This window comes from Drosophila eugracilis, unplaced genomic scaffold (genome assembly GCF_018153835.1).
Source record: "Drosophila eugracilis isolate 14026-0451.02 unplaced genomic scaffold, ASM1815383v1 contig_2161, whole genome shotgun sequence".
NCBI lineage: Eukaryota > Metazoa > Arthropoda > Insecta > Diptera > Drosophilidae > Drosophila > Drosophila eugracilis.
In genome coordinates, this window is record NW_024573046.1 from 453,863 (window position 1) to 473,533 (window position 19,671).

The 19,671-nt window shown below is 43.7% G+C and overlaps 6 protein-coding genes across 7 annotated transcripts; 4 read left to right on the forward strand and 2 right to left on the reverse strand.

The window, feature by feature from the left end:
• Positions 1-1,632: 1,632 nt before the first annotated feature.
• Positions 1,633-4,778, forward strand: LOC108103343. Its single transcript, XM_017208781.2, has 3 exons — positions 1,633-2,362; positions 3,027-3,608; positions 4,087-4,778. Exons 1-3 carry the CDS (start codon positions 1,637-1,639, stop codon positions 4,657-4,659), a joined length of 1,881 nt encoding a protein of 626 aa, XP_017064270.1. The 5' UTR covers positions 1,633-1,636; the 3' UTR covers positions 4,660-4,778.
• A 78-nt stretch (positions 4,779-4,856) lies between these two features.
• On the reverse strand, positions 4,857-7,105 carry LOC108103344 (WW domain-binding protein 11). Its single transcript, XM_017208782.2, has 5 exons — positions 6,851-7,105; positions 6,660-6,785; positions 6,497-6,594; positions 5,265-6,433; positions 4,857-5,198 (listed from the first exon to the last, which is right to left on the reverse strand). Exons 1-5 carry the CDS (start codon positions 6,912-6,914, stop codon positions 5,006-5,008), a joined length of 1,650 nt encoding a protein of 549 aa, XP_017064271.1. The 5' UTR covers positions 6,915-7,105; the 3' UTR covers positions 4,857-5,005.
• Positions 7,106-7,560: 455 nt separating this feature from the next.
• Positions 7,561-11,274, forward strand: LOC108103363. 2 transcript variants are annotated; one of them, XM_017208808.2, is made up of 7 exons: positions 7,561-7,696; positions 7,756-7,978; positions 8,044-8,139; positions 8,762-8,830; positions 9,498-10,343; positions 10,399-10,741; positions 10,848-11,274. In XM_017208808.2, the coding sequence occupies exons 1-7, from the start codon at positions 7,610-7,612 to the stop codon at positions 11,176-11,178; spliced, it is 1,995 nt and encodes a 664-aa protein (XP_017064297.1). In that variant the 5' UTR covers positions 7,561-7,609; the 3' UTR covers positions 11,179-11,274. The 2 variants fall into 2 exon arrangements, with proteins under 2 accessions (XP_017064297.1, XP_017064298.1); XM_017208809.2 differs by lacking the exons at positions 7,561-7,696; positions 7,756-7,978; positions 8,044-8,139 and adding an exon at positions 8,171-8,189.
• A 208-nt stretch (positions 11,275-11,482) lies between these two features.
• Positions 11,483-14,152, reverse strand: LOC108103369 (activating signal cointegrator 1 complex subunit 2). The gene is made up of 5 exons (XM_017208815.2): positions 13,925-14,152; positions 13,709-13,869; positions 13,036-13,638; positions 12,690-12,968; positions 11,483-12,629 (listed from the first exon to the last, which is right to left on the reverse strand). The coding sequence occupies exons 1-5, from the start codon at positions 14,039-14,041 to the stop codon at positions 11,543-11,545; spliced, it is 2,247 nt and encodes a 748-aa protein (XP_017064304.1). The 5' UTR covers positions 14,042-14,152; the 3' UTR covers positions 11,483-11,542.
• Positions 14,153-14,615: 463 nt separating this feature from the next.
• On the forward strand, positions 14,616-16,429 carry LOC121530056 (putative ATP-dependent RNA helicase SoYb). The gene is given in 8 exon segments (XM_041818411.1): positions 14,616-14,754; positions 14,757-14,872; positions 15,041-15,071; positions 15,130-15,184; positions 15,530-15,819; positions 15,822-15,899; positions 15,902-16,220; positions 16,222-16,429. Coding segments are annotated over 8 exon segments (1,236 nt in total).
• An 899-nt stretch (positions 16,430-17,328) lies between these two features.
• Positions 17,329-19,633, forward strand: LOC108103366 (mitosis initiation protein fs(1)Ya). The gene is made up of 2 exons (XM_017208813.1): positions 17,329-17,460; positions 17,517-19,633. The coding sequence occupies exons 1-2, from the start codon at positions 17,419-17,421 to the stop codon at positions 19,554-19,556; spliced, it is 2,082 nt and encodes a 693-aa protein (XP_017064302.1). The 5' UTR covers positions 17,329-17,418; the 3' UTR covers positions 19,557-19,633.
• The last annotated feature ends 38 nt before the right edge of the window (positions 19,634-19,671 follow it).

Here is a 19,671-nt window from a genome sequence, read left to right on the forward strand (position 1 = left end):
AAATTCCACAGCCGACTGACTGCCTTTGCCGGCATTTAACCTTCAAAGTCAACGCATTGACATTGTTCCCCCGATTCCACTGCCACTGGAATACATATATATGTTAAGTATCTTTTATTACACGATTTAGCTTCCCAAGCTGAGTGGCTAGTCCGATAAGATTTCGTATGTAAATAGATGCCTCTTCTGTGTGGGACGCGGCATGAAAGAATCGTGCATTGTTTATTCCTAGATATATCCTCTGTAAAAAAAACAAAAACAGTCATACAGTTTCATCCATTGCTTCCTGGTTATCGCGGGTTAATCAAAAAACATAAACGTGATTTTCCAAATTTTATCTTAACAATCATTTTGTGAACGTTGCATTATCTTTATTAATTTCACATCTTTTTAAATCTTTTCTTAGTTATAAAGTTTAGTGTTTACGTGGTATTTAAAAAATATTATGTACTTTCTTATTACCTTGGTTTGAATTTAACGTTAATTCCATTAGAACGTTAGCAGGTTCGATAAAAAGAATACAGGGATATCGACTTAAAAGTTCATTATTATTATAATGGACAAAACAATAAGTAGATTGACAGTTGTGCCTATAACAACGTTGGGTACATATTAATTTTCGTTTTATCTAGCTGGTATTATTAATAAATTTATTTAAAAGAACTAGTTCCATTATATAATTTGATTGAAATGCTTGTAAAATTATTTTAAAAAGTTTGGACTTTAAGCTTAAGTCAACCAATTCTTAAATAATATTAAAGATTACTATCATATATTAAATTCCAATAAATATTCATACATTTTAAAACAATTTCGATAGGCATATTTGATTGAAAACGATTGATAGGAATATCGATCCGTGCAACGGCCTTTTGGTTATACCGTTACACTGGCTGTTGCACTTTGTTGTTCTGTCCAAGCTTTTAACTATTGGATGCACAAACATGCACAGTAAAGATCGAAAGGGGTTTATACAGTTCAAGAAAAGGTAGTACAATTGGTATATGGCAAAACAAAATTTTAATCTTATATTTTAAATAATTTATGAAGATTTAATGTAAATTTCTTACAAACATTAAATATAATTTTTTATACTTTCAGGTGATAACTTATAATCTTACCTTACTGATAGCTCACTGTACTAGACCCTGGCCACACGTCAACACCTTGACATTGATTGCTGCGGCATTTCCCCCACAGAAAGCGACGGAAAGAAAAGGAAATGAAAGAAAGACGTGGAAATGAATGGAAAAGCTACCGAAACGGAGGAAACCGCAAATGGCCAATAATTCAAATTCAAATGCAACATTTCAATTGGTGGTGTCCGAAAGACACTTGTTTCCACGACGGAGAAGGCAAAAGAACAGGCCAACGGGGCGTGTACTTGATATGTGTGTGTGACGCTTTGGGTTCGGTTTGGTTTGGTTTTTGCTTCAGTTTTGGGTATATCACATCACAAGTCCAAATCGATTGCCGGGCCAGCTAGTTTAGTTAGGCGTCTCTCTGATAAGATACGAGAGTACGAGTTGCGAACGCTTGCCGAGAATTCTGCCAGAAGAAAAGCACATTCTGGCCCCTAAGCTTGGAGCAACTGTTCCTGGCGGTTATACAACCACTTAAAAAGAAATTTTGGAAAATGTCTGCGCTGCCAAATGGAGGACAGGAGGAGGATATGAAAATTCTTGGGCAATTGAAGAGCATAGAGCAGATTAATGAGCAGCGCAGGATATTCCTCAACAGCACGATTAACGAGGAGGTCTCGGAGAATGGTTCGAATGGTGGAACGATTCAGGAGGAGGACTTGGAAAAGGATCTAAAGAAACTAGATCAAGAGAAGCTGGGATTGGAGAAAGTCCCCGAGGAAATAACAGAGAAAGCTCCAGAGGAGACTCTAACCAAGGAGCAGGTGCAGGCGCCCGAAAAGGAAGAGCAAGCTAAGCCCCAGCCACCGACTACTCTCAGTCTAAATGTAAAGTACGCCACCCTACCAAGTCCCAGTGTAGTAACTTTGAGATCCCCACTTTCGCCGCCTCCCAAACCGCCAATGCTGGGTCGCACCCGAAGTATAGGTTCCGGCGATAGCAAGAGTCCTGTGAACAATGGAGCTCTCTCTCCCGAAAATTCCTTTCGCCAGAGCTTTCCCGAATGTGTGATCACGTCCAGCAAAACGGAAAAGTCCCCTGTTCCTTCCGTTGAAGACACTCCAGCGGCCGTCTCTGCCCGCCATTACGAGGGACTCATCGAGGAGCTTAGATGTCCAGGATGTGCCGGGGCCATGAAGGCGCCCATTCTCCTTTGCAAGAGCGGCCACAGTGTCTGCGAACAGTGCACCCGAATTTTGCTCATGTGCCCACTGTGCAAGGTAAAAATTGACGTCAGCTCCATATTCCAAGTCCCCATGTTCGGTTATCAATATCATATCCCCTCCATATATTTCTTATCTAGTGACGTACAAATATAGGTAGAAACTAAAGAGAAATTAGACAGAGATTGCGATCATCGACAGGCGCAGGACAGAATGATCTCTAGCTGCGATTACTTTTATTACCTTACGGAGGGAGTTCTAATCAATTCTCAAGAGCTGCCACTATAGCGCTATAAAGTAGATTTTGTAAACTCTAGAAAGAGTTGTGTAGATTTCTGGAACTATAAAAATGACTGGCATGCATTATATATCAAGGGAAAGGAATATTAAAGTACCTAGCCATAACACATTTTATAATATTAATTTATTATGAAATTTAAGGATGGTGTTCAACTCAAATCTTTAGTGATCTTTATTGTCATTTTTGTTAGATTACTTCCTTCCATCAACATCTGATTGAACACTTTCTTATGTGCAAACTTGTCTGCTTTATACATAATGGACAAACTAAAAGTATCAAAAACTCGTTTACGAAGTAGATAAAGTCAAAAAGGTTTATCATTTGAGTAATGTTTTTATAGATATTAACTTATATTCTATTTATTTATTAAGTAGTATTTTTATAGCTTACCAATGGTACTTCGATATCCTATCTTTTTAGGAACCTTTCACGAATTCCCGTTCGCTGACTGTGGAGGCCCTCTGTGCGAAGGCGCACTTCCGATGCGGACACGCTTCTGGCGGCTGCCAGGTGCGGATGCCGGTAGTCCTGTTGCCGTGGCACGAACAGCAGTGCATGTACAAGCCGATGAAGTGCTTCATGGGTCGCGTTTGGGGGGACTGCCGTTGGCAGGGACGGGAGGTGCAATGGAAGGAGCATCTGGAACAGGAGCACGACGACCGCCTGTTTCGCTCCAACACTGCGGATCTGGAATGGAATCTGGCTACGCGACGAAAACCTCTTACTGGATACTATGTCTTCCAGGCACACGATGAGATGTTCAACTTCTATGAGGTCCACGACCGCCAGCGCATCCTGTTTACCATGACGTGCACTTCGAACCGGCGGGACAGCAAGTACAACTATGCCTACGAGGTGACTGTGCTTCAACCAGATAATGAGGCTCTGTCCATGACCCAGAAGTTTCCCGTGCACAGCGAGTACGACAAGGATATCCTTATGGAGGGCACCTGCGTCAGTATCCCGCTGACAGAGCTCAATCGCTTCCTGGACTCCGAGAAGGTAAGTTCTTTACGAGCTTATTGCCTTTAAGATAAAAGACTAATATTTTAGTAGTATAACTATTAGGATATATGTATGTACATACATTGTACATATCTCTGTAGATCGCAGAATGTAGTTACTATTTGGTTTCCAAGACCAGTTTTCCTTATCTTATTTTGCTGGAATAAATTATCGAACCTTATCAGGCACTTAAAAGTGCAATTTATTTTACTACCTTCGGAAAGCATTTCAAAGGGATATAGCAAAAATAGAACAAATTGACAAAATCGGTATTTTTTATAAAAAAATAGATAAAAACAAATACAAATTACAATAGATAAAAACAATTACGAAATCTCACAAGACTAAAAAGCTTCCGGTCTTATCGTAATTGGGAAATATAAATACAAAAATGTATAAAAACCAAAATTCATATTAAAATAACAAAAACAGTTGTCAAAAAACTCACTAATTCCTCTTCCCACTCTTCTATCAGGTGCTCTACTATCGCGTGAGTGTACTGGCGGTCAAGTCACCACGCAGGGCGAAGCCACCCCGCCAGAGTCTTCCGCATCCCGTGGACCTTGAGCAGACCTCGAATGGCGGAGCAAATGGCAAGAGCGTTCCGACCAATATGATAATTACGCGCACCTATAAGGAGGCCATTGGTGTAGTAACTGCCGAGTCCAGAGCGGAGGCGGCCACTCCTGACTCGGAGGAGGATTCTATGGTCGCTGGCAATTCCGGTGATGGAACCGGAAGTCTGGAACTTGAGCGCAAATGGGGTACTCCGCAGCTGCACTTCAATCGGAAATATCTACGCAACACTTTAAATGACCCCACGCCCCAGGAAGATGAACTACGTCCGCTGGCCGCTGATCTACGTAATGGGCATGGCGATGACAAGCTTTCCCAGTGCAGCAATAGCACGAGTTACACGAAAAAGGTATCCGATTCGCTTCGGAGAAGTTTCCGCGCCCTCAAGGCGGATATTGTGGAGATGAGGCCGTTTGGCAAGAAGTCAGTTAAGTCAGGATCTGCCTCTCCGATCCAAACCAATGGCAACTAGTGAATCCATGGGTGCTTCTTATTTTTTTTTGTTCACAATAAAGTATGTAAATATAGCACTGTATTAAATCTATGGAAATATGTACTAAAATCATAAAAAAAAATAAATTTGACTACGAATCAAAGGTATTTTTTTTATATTTTTGTTAAATGCTTCGAAGTATTCGAATTGCGTTATTCTGAACTAAAGTTCCTATAGGCTCCAGGAAAACATAGATTTAATAACTTTCTGTCGCAATACTATCTTATTCCAAGTTGAAAATGCTCAAGGTATTGCTTTGGGTGACTCATTTTATCTAGGACTTAGACTACACAATTTACAGTAAAAAAAAAAGTACCATCAAATGCTACAGCAAGCCCTGCATTTCGTTCATGAACTGTAGATAGGCGTCGTCCTTGGTGGGCGGTTTGCAGTGAGCCTCAGAGGGTGCGTGGTGGCCATCGTTGGCCGCATGTCTGGGCCTCGCCGCCCGGCGCTGATCCTCCCGTTTTACACGCAGCGTAGATGGCACGAAGCGGGTAACATCCGCACTCAGATTCCTGATAAACAAGGTTAATTCAATTATATCAAAAACGCAACAAAATGAATATGCACTTAGAACTCACCTGATTTGTGGTTTGGCTGTAATGGTAGTAACGCCCTTGGCTGACTCCTTTGGTGGCCCTCCGCCACCTCCCTGCTTATTGTGATGGGCTAGGCGAGGTGGTAGACCTGGTGGTGGTCCCGGTGGTATTCTGATACCCATTCGAGGAATTGGGCCCAAGCCATGTGGTGGCCTAGGTCCTGGCGGCGGTCCCGGTGGCATGCGAATGCCGAAACCAGATCCCGCATGTGGTGGTCGCATGGGTGGAGGTCGATACATAATGCCCGGTGGGCCAAGATTGTGTATAGGCGGTAGCTGCGGCAGTTGTGGTGGCGCTGGCACAGATGACGCTGGTGGCAAAGGGATAGCAGGCAGTGTGGGCGCTTTAGGAGGAGCCGGAGCTGGCTGCGTAACCGTGGCGGAGGACTTTACTGCTGTTTTGACCGGCGGCTCGTCCATGTCTTCATCATCATCCTGATCATCGTCGTCCTCACTGTCGCTACTGCTCGCGGATTTCCTATCTGAGCTAGACGCTCGCTCCAGGCGCTTCTCCAAATCGTCGTCTTCGTCATCTCCTCGCTGTTTGTCGGCTTCATCCTCCTTGGCCGCTAGTTTGCGATGCTTGCGCTTGTGCACATGTTCCATTTCTTTCATAAAGTCATCAATGTTTTGGTTATTCGGTTCGGCGGCCTCCTTGTCCTTGCTCTTCTTCGCCGCCTCCTGCTCTTCTTCTTCGCCCTCGCCATCGTAGTCCGTATTGCCCTCGGCATCGGAATCGAGTTCAGACAGGGCAAACAGATCAGGCGGTGGGCCTGGGGGAACGCCTAACCAATCCTTCTCCTCGTCTTCCTTGGATTTCTCCGCCTGTGCTTCACTGGCAGCTATATCACTATTTTTGGCCACGCCAGGCGGAGCACCGGGAGCGTATGGCGGCAACGCCATTGTCATTGGCGGAGGTGGAAGGCGTATGCCAACGGCGGCACCGAATCCCGCTAAAACCGGACCGCCGGCAGAGCCGGCAGCACCGCCGGGAATGGCCGTCGATACCGGAGCTGGCAGGGGAATCTCATCGACCTGGACGCTCTGGGCGTGCTTGACACTTTCGTAGTACTGCTGCTTTTTCAGGCGTTTCTTCTCATACTCCACCTCCTTGCGCTTGAGGTCTGCCCAGTGCTCGGGCTCATCATTATGCTGGAATAGAAAAAAAAAATGATCATGATCTGCGCATTACAATCATAAAAAATACAATCTTACATAGAGTCGCATTACTCGGTCGAAGGTCTCCTTCAACTTCTTCCGCTTGTCACGCAGAACTTTCTCGTTCAGCGGCGATGGCTGCAGCACGTTGTACTCTGCAAATGGGAGGCACTGCGTTATTGGCTGAACCAGATAAATGCTTGTTTTCTTGGCGTCTTACCCATCTCGTCGATCTTCTCCATCTCCTCGAGTATCTGTGAGGGATCCTTGTTCTTTAGGACAGCCGCACGTACCATTTGACGCTGCCTCTTGTTCTTCTTAAGCTCCTTCTTGCGAGCCTCCTTGCCTGAAAGAGTAAATTATTGAGCTTGGTGGGTTCGACACTTTTCCGTAGGATAATAAGCTACTTACGCGCCTGGTCCGTGGGATTCATATACTTTCCACTCTTTGTGGTGTTAATAGAGCGGCGCCCCATTTTGCCGGCGATTTATTGTGCTTGCAATGTAATAATATACTACACCTAAGCGGCGGCGTGCTGTCTGGTATGCTCTTTCTTCCCTAAGTTTTATGTTTATTTTATAAAAACGACTTTATTTATTTCCTTATTTATTTCTTTTAGAAATTATATCGCAAAACGATAGACCGACCAAGCGCCTGCTGATATCGATTTACGGTAGCCCTAACATATTAATATATGTCGGGATGTAGCTAACAAAAAATATTTCAGAGGGAAAAAAGCTACTTATATGACACCTTCCAACTAAAAGATTTATGGTAATCCTGCCATTATGGACAATTGGCAATATAAATTATTTAATTAAAGAGTTTTTATTAGCTTTATCGATGATATACTTCATATTAGTGAGTGACGTTTTAAATTCGCTTTAAAACGACGTTTTAATTTCTATTTGAACGGTGTATATAATAACTATTCCTTTAAAAATAGCATCCACTGATAGATATATATTGCGACAACGTGTAACTAAAATAAAAAATATAAAATAATTATAGACATAATTTAGCTTAAAATCCATCAACCCTGACGGGATTTTAATTTTGCCGCTATTAGACGGTGTTGCCTAGCACTGGTCGATAATCAAATAAAGCCTCCTGTTATCGATACTTGTAAAAACCGCAAAATAAAATCAGGAATACAAATTGGCGTCCACGATGTCCGAACATCCTAATAGGAATCCGAACAGAAGTTTGGCAGACCTGTTTAGTACATGCCACATGGACGACGACCATGACATACAAGTAAGTGACAAATCCGTCAGTCAAATCCCAAACTGGTTCACTTCATGCCTACGTGCAAGGCGCCCCAATCCGAAATAGAAATGGAAGACGACGACAGTGTTTTATTTGTGGACGCCAACAACAGCCGCAGCAGCAGTGTTATTTTAATTTCGTCTAATGCTTCGCCGGTCAGCTACCTGCACTCGTCCCAATTCTCTTCCACTGACGAACAAGTGTCTCTGGAAGCCCTTACCATAGAGGAAACCTCAGATAGCGATTGCGCCCTCGTTTCGGACAGTCGCCGTGAGTACCCAATGATGAGTAATAATAATAACGTGACACATATATTCCAATTCTAATTGCCATAGGTCCTGGTCCCGAAAACATCGACATGGAGACTCCAAGGCTTCCCTCGGTCCGGCGCTCCCGGAATCGCGGAGACCATGATCTTCCGATCAAAAAAAGTGAGTGGGTAGCTGGGGAACCGTACCTTGTCAAGGTGATCTGGAACAACGTATGTTTAATCCCTTTAAACATCATATTAGCTTAACTTTAGACACACAAACATAGTCGCAGGGGACTAGAATATGTTAATATTTGTAATGTCTAAAGCTTTCTATAGAAGTATAGCTTGGGTATAGAAGCTATAATCAGGGGCATATGTCAACCACAAATAATTCTTGCTAGTGAACATTTTTTTAACTGACAGAATGTCTTATATATGTGAAACACGGACTTATTTTAACATACTTAATACTGCTGTTGCACAATGTTGCCCATACCATAATAAAGCTTCAATTGACTATGTTATAAATAAAAACCTTCACATGTACAGGATTGTCCATTAATTCCTTTAATGGAAGCCCAATCTGTTTTACTTCAGTGAAGCAATATTCCTTTAAAGGACCTGAACAGATTATAATTCGTTTGATATCGCTTACATATGCTCCATCTTCGTAAGAAGTGTTACTTAATAATTTAGTGAATATCGATATATAAACCTTTTACAGACTTTTCTTGATATTGTTTCTAAAGAAACTAAATATTAAATATTTAAGTAATTCGTGGGTACTAAATAATTCTTAGGTTGTATGACTCGTCCTGACGGCGCTGCTGTCGATCAAGCATTGAAGGAAGATGACAACGATCTTGCAAGTAAGTGCGAGTTATTGAATTTGAAACAATATTTACCAATTTAAATTGCATTTATGGAAATACATAACTCTTTGAAACATGGTATCGTAAATCTTAAAAAGAAAGAAAAAAGGGTATTCATTCCAATTTCTTAGAAGTTAATGAATTATCTATTCATTGCATTGCTGCATGCATTGATATTTTTACCTTAAAATGTTCTTCCAAATGTAGTTTGAATATTTGAAATATTCATTTTACTTTGTGTTTTGAGATTTCTGATAAAGGGATACAGCACAAAGTTAGCAAACAAAATATAAATTATAAATTTTAATTATCGCAAGATAAATCCGCATTATCTAAAAACGTAGAAGTTGAACCACTTGAGTGACAATAAGAACGATGATAACGTATATAATCATTGTCGATCAGATGATGAACAAAGATCTGATCTATGATAGTAGTTTCAAATAAGATATTTACATACATGTATTTAATTTAAACTTAATTATAATCATAATAATATAACAGATATTTAAAATATATATATATATTTTAAATAAAAATATACTAATGTCTTATCGTGAAGCGAAACATTTAAGACTTCACTAATAATAATAAAAAGGAACAAATAAGCATCTTTATATGTAGTTTTTTTATGAAACCCTTTATTCCGTATTATTATTGGCAGTTGATCGATTCCTGGACGAGATGCCTTCCACCTCGAATCGCTCGGTAGTGACGCGCAGTGGTCGTGCGGTAAAAACGCGCATTAACCAGGAGTTTGACTACTCGTCCTCACAGTCAAAAGGTGATGGCGAGGAGGACTCCGATGATGAGTCGGTGGAGACCGAAGACGAGGACTATCAACTGACAAATGATTTCCAGGAACCGAAGTGGACGGGTCGCAAGCGTCGTAGTTTTGAAACCAGCAGCAGCAGCGCCAGCAGCACCGATAGCAGCCACTCCATGACTTCCATTGTCTATATCGAATTAGGCGATCCAGTTGCGATTATTAGGTACGACGCACTGGCCAATGTCGACCTGAATACAGAAACTGAACTCAAGACAAAGGTCCACAAATTTCTGGGGCTAATACCCCCCCGTCGCAGGTTGTACAACGTCTTAGGTGACTGCGACCAGGAACCGGACGATAATGAGCACGAAATGGCAACCCTTTCGGTCAATTGTTTGAGGAGTCCTTCACTTCATTCGGGCGTTCATCCAGTCACTTCATCACCCAAGCGCGCTATTTTGCCGAATGCAACGCCGACCTCCACTTGGTCGACCGTGAATTTATCGCATCTCAAGCCACCGACCCTGGAAGAACGCCAGGCAAAAATTTGCAACGATTTCGTGCTGCAGGCCAATGCGAATTCGATTGAGGAGCAGACACCGGATTACCTAAAGGAGCCACCCGATCTGAGCGAACTGCCTAGCAGAACTCAGATGGAAATCAACTGCCGCCGCCACGAGATCAGTGTCTCCTGTATGGATCATAATCGGGGTTTCTACAGATTCATTGAATCGCTCAAGCGTCAGTTCTTACATTTCCAGAAATTTGGTCTTAGTACTAACGTACTTGTTTTCAGGGGAGACCTCAATCAACATGTGCCATCCGATGGCACGCTCCTATAGGGAAGCCAATTTTAACTCCTGCAAAAAGACACTGGCCAAGATGCTGTATAATATGTTCAATCACGCGATCTTTCATTGTGCTCTGATGGTGCCAATACTTTGGAGGCGACGCATGACTACGCCCTGCCAATGCCTGTTGGACATCAGGTCCTCCGGAAAGCGCACCGCCCGCATTTTGCTGTGGGAAAATATAAATGAAGCCGGCATGCTTGTCAAGCCACTGCTGCACGAGATGTGCCATGTGGCGGCATTCCTCTTTAACCGGGAGGCGGGACACGGCGACAATTGTCGTAAATGGTGAGATCAAGACCATTCATTTTCTGTTTAAGGACACATATACACATTCTAGACTGCTTAGTTATCAAACAGCGTTAATTCTCCATCACTATACTTTGTTTTCCAGGGCCTACCAGTCGAGGCGTGCACTGCCGGAGCTTCCGGCGATTGAAGACTGCGATGCTAACTTTAAGTATACCTGTACAATGTGTGCCCGGTGCTCTTACGGCACGATGGATTTGAAGAAAGTGAACTTGCGCTGCCACTATTGCCAGTTCGAGGTGGGCGTAAAGCCATTTAGCAAAACTGACATGTACGAGGGTACTCGACCTGATCTGAAACTTACACCATTCAAGTCCTACGTCCGAGACAAGTACTTAAAGCTGGGCGAGGAGGGAGGTACCACTCACAGCTCTAAAATGAAGCTACTTAACGAAGAGTTCGCCAAGATGAACTGATGAAATCAACACAGCGCCGTTGTTAAGTTTCAATAACCTAAGTTAGTTTTTATGTTACGTATATTATATTTTTAATAAATGCGAATCCCACAAGAATGCAGGCGGTGAAGTAAACTGTTGCAAATTGTTTAGTTAATGCAAACATCAAAGATGGGATATAGAATATAATTTTACTATTTTTAAAAAGAAATTATCCGTACAAATAAAGAAACTTTTGTGATAAAACTTATTTCTTTCATTATTTTTTAAGAAATCTGTAAAAAAATAAATTTTAAGAAACCTAAAGTAAAGTAAAGCGGCTTGCTAAATATTAATATATTTATTTTAGAATCTCGCAAATGGGTTTCTTGGACTTGGTCTTTGACTAACCCATCATTCCCTTGCTGCGCTTAAAGGCAGCTCCGGCTTTGCGATTATGATTGGCACGGGAGGATTTGTGGGCCTCCTTTTGCCCACGGCTACGTTGTGTCTGTTGGGACTGACCCTGGCCTTTAGGTGCTCCCACCACAGAGGAACTAGAATGTTGCCCAGAACCTCCGCTACCACCACCACCAAATCCTCCTCCTCCTCCGCCACCACCACTTCTCTGGCCGTACTTGGCCATTTGCCGTTGCTGGTAACGAGCGCGTATAACCTCTGGATTTTCACAGAAGTCTCTATTATTTCGTTTCCCCGTTTCCGTATCGGAACCGCTTTCAGAGCTCTCCTCTTCCTCGTCCTCCACCTGATCCTGGGCCTCGTAAGCGGAATTGGAAGCAACACCCTGAAGTTTTGCCCGGAGTAAGCTTACCGGAGGTGCTTGACCCTCGTTTAAAGCCTCGTAGCTGTCGTCGTATTCATCGTCATACTCGCCACTCTCCAATGACGTCTCCTCCACCATGGCGTATTGTTGGAAACGCTCTTTCAGTTGCTCTAGATCACGTTTGTCGTCCAGCAGCTGCTCTGCATTGCGAGGAGCTCCGGGCAAGCCCTTTCCCTGCTTTATGATGCACTCCGGCTGATCCCGTGTCAGCACATCATAGCGATCTCCATCGTGGACGTTGAAGTGGCGCACGCCTGTTTGCCGTTGCAGTTTGTCCTGCGGATCGGGCGGAACATACACTTCCTGCCGATCCATCTGCGCCAGATCTGGCGGAAGATTGTCATCGAGAATAGCGGCAATGATCTGCTCACTATTCTCGTAGCGGGTGAGTAGGCGCCGGATGAACCCTGTCCCTAGATCGGACAATACGTCCAGGACGGCGTTCACTTCTAAATCAATGTCCCTAGTAGCTCCGTTGGCTGTCGGAGACGGCAGTGGTGATGTGCGTGAAGAGTCCTCTTCCTCGTACTCGTCGTCCTCTTCCTCGGTGTCCAGGTGGCTGACCATGTTGTCAGCCATTATACCGCCAGGGCAGCTGCTCAGGGCTTTCTGGTAGCCGGCTATCACAAAGTCCACCTTGTAGTTTTTGCTAATGATGTACAAGTGGTAAATCAAACAGGAAAACTTAAAAATGTAATAGATAACATACATATTCGGGCAACGTTGGAGCAGCAACTCCATATCGTGTTCCAGGGGAAACTGCCGCTGGTAGTCGACTACGAAGGTTTGAGCCGACAGGCACTCCTGCAGCAGTTCCACCAGCTGCTGGCCCCTACCTCCCTCCATTTGCAGGCTGATCACGCGACGAGTGACGAAAAGGAACTGCTGGCGCGTCTCGTTAAGCCAACGCAGGGAGCTGGCTCCCGGGTTAACCATATAAATGTTCTTGTACAACATTGGCACAGTCATGTCATAGAAATTGGCAATGCTGCGAAAGGGAAAGAGATGACAATTATAAAATCACATTCAGCCGAAACCCATATAGCTTATCGTACCTTTGAGCCAAACGAATTTGTTCGATGGTTTCAACCAGTTCAGGGCACAAGAGAAGCAGCAGGCGTAGCGTATAGGCGCAATCCATGGCAAAGAGTACAACATCGTCGTAGGGCGTCTCCAAGTCTGCATCCAAAGGAGCTCCGCCGCCGGCGCCCTCGCAACCCTCATTCTCCACCTGAATCTGCATGCTGAGGAAGGCGCTCTCGTAGAAGACCAACGCCTCCTTCAGATCCTTTTTGTACTCCGGCTGAAGTCGGAGAACCTTTTCAAAGATTTTGCGCAGTAGTTCCACATTCGTTTGCTCCGCATCGCCCACGGCTATGCACAAGTCAAAGAGCATAGGTACCGATATGAGGTAGTTGCTGTACAATAGGCTGCTGTGCTGCTGCGGACTGATCCATTCCGTATCCGATTCTTCTCCGGTGCATAGTCGCATCACTAGGCGGACGACGAGGTCGAGGAGCTGCCCATACAGCAGATTCGCCTCTTCCATCTCCTTATCCTGGCTGTCCTCTATTTGTCTGTAGTAAGGGTTGGCACGCTGAAGAAATGTAACAATGGCTGCCATGGCCGACTCCTCGTAGACCATATACGACCAAAATCTGGAGGGGATTAAATCAAAGTTTTTTTTTTGACATATTGAAGAGAAACTTTATCCACTCCAGAACTCACTCGTGCTGACTCAGGCTCAAAAGGAATTCCATATCTTGGCGACTATTGTTAGCCGCAAAGGTCCACTCCTCCAACGCAGCATCGGATTTAAGGCGGCCATAAGAGCTCATCAGGCAGATGTAGCTGCCAAAAGGCTTCTCGCGACGTACCCAGTACTCGTCCTGTCAATTAATTATATATTACTATATTTTAAAGATGACCACTATGACCACTTACCAATGCCGGAACATTCCTGCGCACTCCATCCTGTCCAGAAATCGCAAATTTGAGATCGCCCAAAGGCAGCTTTTGTGGATTGCAGTTGTTATTGTTGCTGGTATCGTTGTCCAGCATGTCGCTTTCTTAATTTAACTACGATTAATTTATGAACTATCGGTAATTCGTCTTGTGGAACGTTATCTTTCGTGAATTTCATGCGGCGCTAGAAGGCCCATGCTAGTGATGACAAAAAGTGGACTGTGACCAGAGGGCCAGCGGGAAATAGCTATTTCTGACGAAAAAACAGGTGACGCACAAAGAGTTAATCTGTCGATTAAATAGTTAAAATGAATGTATTGTCTGTATTTGCATTTGCTATTAAATTACAAAAATGAAATTACTTTTTGAATAAAAATAAATTTATTTCAATTTGAATATCATTTGTAATAGGTAAAGTGATATGTAAAACCGATAAAATTAATACAGTCTTTTTTACTTCCATACTGGCACCGATAAATGCTATCGATAAGTAGTCAAACTTCAAAATTTAGCATAAAAAAGTTCTTTCCTATAAAATTTTGCAAAGAGGAGGTGTCTTGCCAATTTTAAGTGTCTATTCATTTAATTGGGGCTTGGTTTTATTTCTCGCGTGTCTGTGAATTCGTTTTTTTCGTTTTAAAATAAAAAGTCTGACAAGAAAGTTGCACGAATGTTACCATTCAATATTCACACGGTTCCCAGCATTCAGATGGAGTCCAACGGAAACTCATTTATGTGTGTCTGTCCCAGAACAGAATATGAGTGCTTAGAGGTTTTGGCGCAGACGATCAGAGAAAAAACTACATTCCGTGCAGAAGTATTTTGATATGTCAGCAAGTTTCTGAGGCCAAACATTTGCAAAGGGCGCTCGGCGGACGATCTATCACCACAATCTTCCTGGATGATAAGGACCAAATGTTCCAACGGGTTTTGCTCCTGTAGTCACAGCGGGTATGTTTCATATAAATACCTAAATTCGCACATGCAAGTATTTGTGTTAAATAATGTTTAATGTCGGAACAAAATGGCTGACACTAGAAAAATGGCAGTCAAACAAAACATGTTTTAAATGTAAGGAAACACGTTATGTTTTAGATTTATGATAACCAAGTTAACCGATACGTATGTGACATCTATTTATATATATATTTTATATTTTCTTATTTTCCAGTACTATTAAGAAGCTATAGTTATTTGCTATGACATGCTTAAGTTTCTTGATAAAATCGAGGTGAACTTGTATCAGTTTATTAAAAAAATCCGCCTTCAGTCAATGATATAATAGAACCAGAGGGAAATTAAGGAAATACCTTAAAGATCGGATTAAATGGAATCACTAATATGGTGACCAATCTTCAAGTTTCCCAGAACATAAGAGATATGAACTTGAAAGATACAGAACCTTGGTTCATAAACTTGATTCATAATAATGCAAATCTTTTTAATGAATGTAATCTTGAGCCAAATCCGAACTTCTTGCTTAATTTACAACCAAATCATAGGTATGTATCATTTTTAGATATAGGCGCTAATGTAAAAAACTGAGACTGAGTTTTTTGGAGTCTAGTAATCCTTTAGAAGTTGAGTTGCAAGAATTGTAATGAGATTGAAACTGCATAAGGCTTTTAATAATTTTGATGTCCCTCCTCCTCGTCTGGATCCTCTGGATCTCCTTAAAAGTGATCTACAAACGATGGCCGAACAATATGTCCATACTTCAGGCGGAAAAACATATTTTAGATTTGGGATTCTGGCCTGGAGTCACCACCGGGTCGTCCCGTGTAACAATATTGATGGAGTTCCGAGTATAAGTACCGGCATCAAGGATACCATTCGCCAATACCAAGCTCGGGCCGTCCAAAAATGGACCTGGCCTCCTCGGGGAAATCGTTGATCGTCGTGGGCAATATGCTGACTGGCAAGACAAGGAGCTACCTATCCATTTTGTGACAACAAAACCTACCAGCATCTTCGTGTGTTCAAGCAAAATACAGGGTAATCAAATTGCCCTTTGGATGGACACACTCCTTCGTTCACTGGGCAATGTAGGTGCACTGGAACGAGTGATAACCCTCTTTAAGAAGGGCAATTTAGCAGACTTCAAATGTCGTCTTAAGCAACCAATTGGGATCCTGCTGACTACCGTCGACGTACTATTTCAACTGCTGTCGTTTCACTCGAAGAAGCCCATTTTTGATGCCGAATCAGTGAAGTGCATAGCCTTGGATGACATAGATGACCTAGTACGTGTGCTTCCGAACGTCACATTGAAGCTGCAAGTTGTTGCCCAAAATGTTTCAGTTCACTCAGAAAAGATGCCAACTCTTTGTCTCCGGACGCACCTGGCATAAGGATTTGATGATGCAGCACATCCTGCCCTTGGTACCCGATGTCCTCATCCTCTTCAGCGACGCCTTGGAGGCCAGTGTCTTTGGTGGTGTTAAACTGGACAATTGCATAGTTTCGAATGTGGACAACCTTTGACTGCTATCTGACTTCCTAATAAAGCACGGGTTTCCACACAAATTTACTAGACATCGTGGCCCAGCATCGTCTTGCTGACCCGCATAATCCTAAGAAGTACTGTCAGCAACTAACCGCTTTCGGGGATTGCCTGAGGCATGACTAAATTATGTAAAAAAAAAACTGTTCATTTTCAGTATCAACCTAGGCAAGCAATGGAAATGAGGATTTCTGGCCTGGAGTCGGGAAGACTGTATCGCAATTGGCCTAAGGATGTGCGTAAGGCGATGCAGGTATTTCTTCGGACGAACGCTGCATGGGAGCACAAACGAGTTCACTGCTGTTGTTCAAATCACAATCAATGAGACAATCTTCGTTCGTAATGTGTATTATTGTGCTTTATTGGTAGTGCCTATCCCTTTTACCAGGATGAGCGTTTCTTCGCCAAGCTAGTTCGTATGGTTCAAAGGTCCAAGCCTCGTCCGCGTTAACTTCATCTAGAATCCAACTTATTAGATTATCCTAAGGCTTTTCATATTCTCAGCTCAGTCGTATGAAACGAAAAAGTTTTTTTAAATCAAACAGGTAAAATTTGCTTTCATTTATAAAGAATATTTCAGCAGTTGAGTATTGAGTATTCCTGTATTTGAAAAATAGTATTTAAATATTGAACACTTATATCAATCTACATTGTGATACATTCCTAGAGTTGATTCTGAGCTTAAATCTAAACATCAAAAGAGAAAAGTGTTCCTTAATCACATTACTGTAATTTTTAAATTATTTTTAGGAATTGCAATTAACTACTAAGAAGCAAGTTCTCCAACTGTTGATGTTTTTTTTTTTATGATTTTTATTATATAATAAAATTAGAAAGTCATTGGCAATCGATATTAAAATTACTAATTGATCTAATATCATAAATACCATACCTAACCGAAGAACCGCTGCATCTTGGTGTAAATGTGTATGTCCACGTCCATGTGTAAAATCCGCAACTTAAACATTTAATGTCGTTTTCCAATGTCCTAATCATGCGACAGCCCGATGAGGTAGGCTCCAAAAGCATCTCAAGTTTCCAATATAATGGTTTCTCTTTGTTTCCCAGGGCAAATGCCAAATCTGTAAGCGTGTTTTCTGTTGCGGGAAATGCCGCCAGAATCATCAGTTCAAAGCCCACGCCATTGTTGTACGTGAACCATTGGGGTTAAAGAGCTCCAGCAACGGAGGAATCACGGAGCATCGTCATCAAATGGAGTCCGGTGCCACAACTATTTATGTTTTCTGTCCGATCTGCGAGCGGCGACCGTTACTGCTTCGCGAGGAGATGCACGGCGAGCTGCTGGCCCATATCGAGACATGCCATTTGCCGTTAAGGTGTAGGAAATGCCAGCGTAACTATACACGCATCGATGATCTGCGGGAGTTCAGCAAATGTGTGGATCAGCAGCAGAACTGCACAGGGACTAGCTGCAATAATCTTACCGCGGACACGGATACCTCAAAAGTGACGGTGAAGAAGGCGTCAAATAGTATAGCCATCTCTACGCAAACATCACCGGGCGTAACGCCCATTTCGCTAATCAATATGCGTTGGAAGGCCAAAAGCCGCATCACCCACGAGGAGTTCATCAGCGACAGTGTTTCCTCTATTCGCAACCTCTCCTCTTTCAGCAACAGTTCCATACGCCGATCCATTGGCCACCTGGGCGTTAATCCGCCGGAAACTGTAGAGAAGGGAAAGGTCATACGATCAACATCGACACCATTGCAGTTGGAATCGGTTTTTGCCAAGCCCAAGGAGCCGATTACCTTCAATGCCTCGAATGGCGGGCATGTGTCTAGCATTTACCACGAGGAGCCCAGTCCGGCGCTGGAGAGCAATTCAGCACAGCAGCAGCCTATGCAACAGCGCACCTGGAAAATGAGTGGCCGTAATAAGATGAGCGCCGCAACTCCGTTGCGCCAGGTCATGTCAAAGAGTATACAGAAGGCATTTGTAGAGCATGGGGGCATGCTGGTCCACCAGCCGCCTTCCGGTGTTATACAGCGTCGGGTACGTCTCGATCTTAGCGAACATAGTTCCACCGAAGGGATAGGATCATCATCCGCTCTGGATCTTCGACTTTCACCAGCAATGCGACGCACTCAAAGTGAGTCCAGCGCCATAGAGGTCAGCGGCAGCTCCACTTGCTCACGAAATCCTGATCCGTACAAGCGGCCGTTCCTTCTGTCAGCCCAGAAACTTACCACCGAATCAATAATTATTACCAGGATGAACTCCAATTCGCAGGAAACCTCCTCCACGGTGTACAACTCCTGTGAGAGTGTGGAGATTATACGTTCCACCTCCGAATCGGCCGAAGTATGCCATGTGCCGGCCATAACGCCCATCCGCATTACAGGTACCGGGATCAATAAGAAGCAGATTAAGTTTGAAACTCCGCCGAAGAGCTGCCGCCAGTTGACGGGTAATGCCGAGGGTGACGATACTAAGGATCAGTTTTTTACGCCAGATCCTGGGACACCGGAACGTCCAGATCGCCGTCACCGCCAGGCAATTGTACCGCGACAGCTGAGCGGCGAGTTCTCGCCCAAAAAGGAGAAGGCCAAGGAAAAGGAGATGACGATCTTGGCCTTAGTCTCTCCACCACCTCAGCATCCCAGGAAGCGTCCTCCGTTGCGCGATTGTCGCCAGCGGAGGGTCTTTAGCGGCGTGCAGGATGTTGGCGATCCGGAGTACGCAAGCGGGGACGCAGATGAGGAAGAGGATGAGGTGTTCCGGCCGACGAACGCCTCTACGCGCAACGACAAGAAGCAGGAGCCACCTGGATCCGGTCGCCTATGGTCACTGATGAGCTCCATGATGCGGCTGCCGGCCACCCTGCGCGGTGAAAAGGAAAAGGACAAGGATTCGGATAAGGAGAACGCCGGTTCGGGCTCCCTCATCCGTCGTTGTGCTTCTATCGCCGGCTCCCTGGTGCGTCCCAATGTGAAGGAGTCTTCCATGGAGGACAACCAGAGTCTCAAGAGGAAACGTACCCAAACGCTGGACAACCAGTACTGCAGCCCGCTGTCACCGTCCAGCTCATCGAAGCGCTATCGCATCCGGTCCAGGGAACCCATTGAGCGCATGCGACGCCACTAGGATTTAAGTTTTAAATTGCAAACTTGTGTGTTAATTGTGAATTTTATTAATGTGTGAATAAATTTTTTGGCCTTGCATTTACCGTTATGCTAAGCGTTGCCACCTGATTAATATT